Source organism: Belonocnema kinseyi, chromosome 1 (assembly GCF_010883055.1).
Source record: "Belonocnema kinseyi isolate 2016_QV_RU_SX_M_011 chromosome 1, B_treatae_v1, whole genome shotgun sequence".
NCBI lineage: Eukaryota > Metazoa > Arthropoda > Insecta > Hymenoptera > Cynipidae > Belonocnema > Belonocnema kinseyi.
Window position 1 is genome coordinate 31,394,127 of NC_046657.1, and position 7,342 is coordinate 31,401,468.

The 7,342-nt window shown below is 32.1% G+C and overlaps 1 protein-coding gene across 1 annotated transcript in view; it reads right to left on the minus strand.

Moving 5' to 3' along the window:
- LOC117177352 (alpha-glucosidase-like) overlaps positions 1 to 7,342 on the minus strand; it is a 29,978-nt gene that overhangs the window by 6,465 nt on the left and 16,171 nt on the right. The window contains exons 2-4 of the mRNA XM_033367984.1: positions 3,715 to 3,866; positions 3,260 to 3,625; positions 2,935 to 3,089 (exon numbers count right to left, since the gene is read on the minus strand). Coding sequence (XP_033223875.1) covers positions 2,935 to 3,089; positions 3,260 to 3,625; positions 3,715 to 3,862 — 669 coding nt within the window. The 5' untranslated portion in view covers positions 3,863 to 3,866. The remainder of the gene's footprint in view (positions 1 to 2,934; positions 3,090 to 3,259; positions 3,626 to 3,714; positions 3,867 to 7,342) is intronic.

Here is a 7,342-nt window from a genome sequence, read left to right on the forward strand (position 1 = left end):
TAGAGCTCCAAGGAGATTATGTTGAAAAATAAAAAAAAATTTACCAAAAAAAAATTGTTTTTATACTTCATTCTAAGGACTTATTGAACTACCCTCGTATCTTGACAGGCTTTCTACCCGAAGAAAAGAATTCATTATGACTGCTGTGTTAATTTTTATGCTTCAAATCTCAGCCCAAGCTTGAATGATTCCATGAGCTTTGTTAAGAAGTTTTAAGATTTTTGAGATTGACCAGGAGGAAGTAAATACTATAGTGTCGTCCGCGTACAATCCAATTGAAATTTGAGGGGCGTCATTTACACATATAATGAAGAATAGTGGCCCTAAAACTGCCCTGGGGTACTGCCGCTCGGATTTGCTTTTCTGTCGAGAGTGTCTGGTCTATTATAACTGTAATTTCCTTTTGATTAGACAAGAGTGTATTAAGTGAACCCGACAATAAGCGTTAAATTCAGGAAAATCAAGAATTTGTATTTCTATGAATGCGCGATTTTTCCCCCTTATAAAAATCCGCCAACAGGAACAGAAAATAAGCAAATCCTATCCCTCTCAATCGACTTAATAAAATTTAACGGAATCATTTATTTAACCTATTTTTTCATTAATATATCATTTTATATAAATAAATAATAAATAAATTTAACTCTAGAGAGACAGACATGAATTGATTATAATGAAAATTTCAAAACGTATATCTCACATAAAGAAATCAAAACAATTTATTTAAAATATTTTGTGAACTGATTAGAAGCAATTAAATACACTCAAAATATGAACACTTTTGCGGAATACAAGACAACTTTGTGAGGTGTGCCTATCAGTACAATTACAAGAAATTAAAAATATTTAAAACACGTTCTCTTTTGGGCAATAGAAAACTATGCAGTAATCGCTATGAAAATAGAAATGAATTAATTCATGAGATATCATATTTTTATGATGACATTTTAGACAGATGGAAAAATCGCGCATTCAAAAGAATAAAGTAATATGTACTTTTACGCTGAAATCTAAAAATATCAATTTTTCTCTATTCAGAGCTTATTACCGGGGATAAGCTCTTTTGAAAAATTGTAGTGAATTCCTGATCTAAGTAGTTCTATATGCCAGACACTATCGAAAGCCTTTTCCACGTCGAGGAATACAGCTTCAGTATGCTTTCTTGGATTGAAATTTAAGGTAATGGTTTTTGTGAGTTTAACCATCATGTTCTGGGTAGAGTGACCTTTTCTAAATCGTATTGTTGTGATTTAAGGATGCTGTTTTTCTTGTGGTAGTATTTTACGCGAGTATTATGGAGTAACTCTATGGGTGGGATGGGTCCTCGCCTTTTTGGGTAAAACGAAGATATGGGCTACCTGTCGTTTTTTTAGCTATTGTTTAATTTGTGGTTTAGTCTCGCGTCTTTTTTCGGTGGTGTTTGTTTGGCGGAAGGTGAAAGTTCTGAAGGAGTACCTTCATTTGGTACAATCTGAGCTGCGGATAATTAGTTGTTAAGTGTTTCTTTTGGGATATTTTTAGTTTTAGTATTTTTAGTTGTTTTTAGAGGCTCTTTTAAAGGAAAAGCATCAGCTATAGTTTGCTAGGTGTTTTTCAGCACGGTTAGCGCAAGTGGCCGTTGCCTGTGTATCTTTTCTGCAGCTGCTCTGCGTAGTCCCACATTTGATAAAATATGGGGTAGCAAGGCACATGACAGAAACATGATAAAATCTCTGGAATTTAAGGCAATAAGAAATTTCTACAGGCTTAACATACGGCTCCACTTTTATTTTAATAAAAGCAAGGGAGCAAATCTTTTGTTTTTGGTGTATTGGGCACAGTTACCAAAAGCATGGGTATATGTTTTTTTTTCTTCGATTTCTCATGCCAGACACCGAAGGAATTATCCTTTCTTGAGTTCAACCAGTACTAAATCTTCAAGGAAAGAGATGGGAATGTTTATAATTACTACCTTAATAAGGGTGAAATTATATTTTTGTATAGTAATGTTGGAAACCTTGTTTCTTTAAATTACTGAAAATAAAGCGGAAGTCTTCTACGTACTCAGTAAATGAAAACAGATTCAGAAGAACTTAAAGTTAATAGTAAGTGGCAGAATTCATAATCCGCTTTAAGAAAACTTTCCGGATTCAAGCATGTTTATTAACAAACAACATGCAATTCTATTTCTGAAATTAGACCGCACTAATATTCGACACAATAACTCTTTTCTTCTGATAGATTACCTTTAATTTCAATTAAAGAATTCTTCAAGGCACAAAGTCAAAAAAATCTTAGCAAACATAACCTGAAAAAAGATACGAAGGATTCATACGGATAAGACCATGCATTTATTCTAATCATTAATTTTGGGATGCGACGTAATTCCGACCTTTTAAAACACTCGTGAATCCGGAAAGTTCCACAAACCGGATTATTTAATCTTGCCACTCCCTGTTCACTATAAATTCTTTTGAATCTCTTTTTTTACTGGGTAGGCATTGCGAACAGAATATACAGGGTGATTTTTTTAATTTGAAACTTTTGATTCATAACATTTTTTAATAGAGTGCCTATTTTTCAAAATATTTGAAAGTTTTAAGTTAAAAAAATCACGCTGTATATACAGGGTGATTCTTCTAACTTAAAACCTTTAAATATCTCGAAAAATAGGCACTCTATGAAAAAATTTCATGAATAAAAAGTTTAAAGTTAAAAAACCACCCTGTATGCTTAACCAAATATTATAGACTATGGGTTTGTGATTAGTAGAGTTTTTAAAAATTATTGTGAAGTACTGAGTAGGGATAGTTTATTCCGTCTTCGATGACGTTAATCGAAGGTATTTTTCACGATTCACCAGAGTCTGATATGGCCGTGGTCCATGCTGGCAATGGATGCTCTACTGGTGCTATTTAAAAAAAATTCAATTGAATGATTTGTATTCTATCATACATTCCATCTCAATCTGACCGCATGAGTCGCATGTAAGTGGGGTTTCTCAGCGAGAATCTTTTTGTCGATAGCACTGATTGGGGGCTTCGCAATTGCAAGAGAGACTTTAACGTTTTTATAGGCTGCTTGAATCCGAATTTTAAGTATTCTGATAGCTGAGATTAGGATGCTCAGTCAACGAAAGAAAGAAGAATTTTGGACATTGTCTCAGTACAATTTATAATTATTCATACATTTGGATGGCATATACAATATAAATGAACGAATAAAAAATTAGGAGTGCGTAAAACTTCAGTTAAGTATGTTGTTATGAAATTCAGTCAACTAGTAAAATTAATAGCAGTGAAAATCCTTACCCAATTATTCGGTACTTGGATAGTTCCGTCAACAATGCGCCCCTTATGCCACACATAATAATCAGCGTAAGGTTCAATTCCGGCAACGCTTTTTTTAAACCATTCGTGTTGGTCGGAGCTGTGATTAGGTACAAAATCCAAAATAACTTTCAGTTTTAAATCATGGGCTCTCTTAACGAGGCTCTCAAAGTCTTCCATGGTTCCAAAAATGGGATCAATTTCTGTGAAATTAGATACATCGTATCCATTGTCCACCATCGGACTCTTGTATACAGGGCAAAACCAAAAAGCATCGATTTTTAACTCGACTAAATGATCCAATCTACTAATGATGCCTATAAAGTTGAAGAAAATTACGTAATTTAATAATTGAAATTAGAGTGGATACAAACAGCTATCACTTCGTCTTTAAAATTAGGTTTACCTTTTATGTCACCGATTCCATCACCGTCACTATCCATGAAACTTCTGGGGAAAATTTGATATATTGACATTGATTGCCACCAACTCTGTTCACCTTTGACGTTGCATGCAAAAACCGTTGTAACCCATAGTGCAAGAAATACTTTCATGTTTCTAAGTTACAGAAAAGAAAATTGTGATATGTAAAGACATTAATTCTTAACCACAATTTATTATTTTATTTATTCGGGAAACAAGCTGTTTTCAGTACAAAAATATAAATATAAATAAATAATAATTGGGATTATATGGTTTTATTTTTAATGAACCCAGTTTTTATTTTCCACATATTTATGTGGAATGGAACTTGGAAAATGATAAGCTACCTCAAAAAATTCAGTTCTTAATGCTTTTTCAAAGTTCTTCAATTGTGGAAAAATTAAATAAAAAATTATTACACGTGTAATAGTTCAGTTTCAAATACAAATAGAACATAAAAATTCAGTAATTTTCAATGTTCCAGTCCTTGAATTCATTTTTATTCTTTCAATTCTATGTTTTCTATTCCAATCTTTCAAATATCCTGGAATGCTTTTAAATTTCTTGCAATCCTTTTGATTTTTTTCAACTTTCTTGAAATCTTCTAAATTCCTCTAAATTCTCTGATACATCTGAATTCATCTTAATTTCCGAAATTCCTTGCATTAGTTTGAAAGTCTTGTAATTACGATAATACTTAGAAATCCTTCAATCACCTAAATTCCTAAAATTCGTGAAATGTCCTGAATTCTGAGAATTCCATAAGGAATTCATTTCTTACATATTCTTGATTTAAAAAATTTCTGAAATTCAAGGGATTCAGAGAATTTAAGGAATGTCAGAATATATACAGATATTCAGGGGCATATACTACTTTATAGTTTGCAAATTCGTGTATTTTTTTGAAATTCATCTTGTTGGGAAGAAAATTCATCTTCTGGGCCAAAAATTAATACGTTCCCAATGGGCACAACTGTCTGTAAGATATCTTTATGATATACTTCCTCGGACGCGGTAAAGGCATACGAAAAAGATAACGTAGGGATGTAGTTAAAATAACAAAAATGTGTCGAAGTCTGTCGTTTTTTAATCATTACGATATCCCTAATGGCTACTAACTAGAATGTCCTAAAGACGTCGACATGATGTCCAAATGTTAGTTTAACGACATATAAGAAAATTTTAAATTAAGCAAATGATTAGTATAAAGAGAAATATGTATTAATGTTATTTCAATTTTTGCATTTTCATAATTAATATACAGGAAGTCCATATGCCCGCATACAAACCAGACTCCCTTTCAAAATATTCCCTTCTCTTTCCAGGTCGTCCGTATAAATTTTTTGACCACGTGATAAATTATAAGGTTTGTCCGGACGTTTACAGCTGAAATAATCAAACAACTTAACGGCCTCGTAAACAAATCTGATTACCTTAAAAATGAAAATAATACAAAAATATAACATCAATAATAAATTATGCTGATTCAAGTGCACTTCCCCATTTAGAGTAAAAACTACTGTAAGGTGTAGCGATTTAAATTCTCCTTTTCACGGCGAAGAAGTGACAAATCAGTTTGCAAATTCAAGTCTTAAGCTTATCGCAACTCTTCTATGCACGCAACGAGAAACAATTTCTAAAACTTGAATTGATTACCTCAAATTGCCAAAACTCATTTAAACAGTGGCCAGTTACTAGGATTAACCAAGAGCACTTTCTTATAAAATGAATAGTTTAATATTATTTTTTTGATTTAACTCCTGTTAGAAAATACTCCGTTCTATAGTTGGTTATATTGCTTTTATTTAAAACAACTGCTTTGGCATTTTTCAATCATTAATAAGTTAAAAAGTAAATTCTCAGTATGTGCACGTGAAAATTCTTAATGAAATGTCGCAAAGACATTGTAACGTCGTCGTAAAGACGTCGTAAAGACAATGACCTACTAGTTTCAATTTGAAGCGCACAGCATCAAAAACAAGTTGCTCAGCAGAAAAAGAAAAACATGACAATATAATATAAATAATAAATTAGGATGATTTAAGGACACTCTTAAATTTAGGGTAAAAACAACTGTAAGGTGCAGCAACTTTAAGTTATCCTTTTTATTGCAAAGAGCACACGTTCGAGATTTAAAGTTTGAGTTTTAAGTAAATCGTAGTTCTTCTATCCACATTAGGAAAAACAATTCTTAAAACTTAAATTAATTACCTTAAATTTCCAAAACTAATTTAGGCAGAGGCCAGTTATTAGATATTAGCCAAGCTCTTTCTCACAAAATAAAGAATAAATTCCTAATTAGTGAATAAATAATAATCACTAAAAACTAAAGAATAAAATATGAATAAGAAAAATAAAAAAGAAAGAATAATCACTAATAAGTGAAAAAGCTAATTCTCAATATCAGCCCGTGAAAATTTTCAGTCAAATGTCGTAAAGACTATGGCCTACTAGTTTCAATTCAAAGCGCACAGCATCAAAAACAGATTGCTCAGCAAAAAACGAAATATATCAGAATATAATATAAATAATAAATTAGGAGGATTCAAGGGCACTCGTAAATTTAGGGTAAAAACAACTGAAAGTTGTAGCACCTTTAAGTTCTCCTCCCAGTGGACACAAAATTTGGCGACGTCTTTACGACATCGTTGCGACATCTTTACCACAACTTTACGACATCCTATGTCTATGTCGTTTCGGTGTCTTTGCGATATCGTAAAGACATCGTCAGATCATACGACTTGTTTACGATATCGTAAAGACACCTCAATGACTTGGACATAGGATGTCGTAAAGTTGTCGTAAAGATGTCGTAAAGACGTCGCCAAACTTTGTGTCCACTGGGCTTTTTATTGCAAAGAGCACACATTCCAGATTTAGAGTTTGAGTTTTAAACAAATCGTAGTTCTTCTATCCACATTAAGAGAAACAATTCTTAAAACTTAAATTAATTGCCTCAAAGTGCCAAAACTAATTTAGACAGAGGCCAGTTATTAGATATTAGCCAGGCACTTTCTCACAAAATAAAGATTAAATTCCTGTTAGAAAATAATCCTTTTCAATAATGGTGATATTCTTTTCATTTAAAATACATTATTTGTTAATTTTCAATCATTAATAAGTGAAAAAGCTGATTCTCAATATCCCCCCGTGAAAATTCTAAGTCAAATGTCGTAAAGATGTCGTAAAGACTAGGAAGTACTAGTCGCAATTTGATGTGCACAGCTTCGAAAACAAATTTTATCACCGTAGAAAGGAATATAACATTAGAACATTAATAACACAGGCCCACAAAAAAAACAAAAGTGTCTGTGCAATTGACCAGACCTATATATTCTTATGTATTTTTCGACGCTGAATCCGAATTTGCAATAAAAAAGTAGGGTCCAGCTCCTTTTTTATGTGGTTTTGATCGAAAAAACTCATTTTTTACGGTTTTTTCATGGTTTTTTTTTAAATAAAAAAAAAATAAAGAAAAATTTTATTTTTTTGACTTCAGAATCGAATTTTACGGGAAAAAATACATCGAAAACTATGTTTTGATTTTTTTTTTACAAAAATTTCAACCCACCATACGGCGATGAAAAGGCAGAAAATCGCGAAAAGTGAAA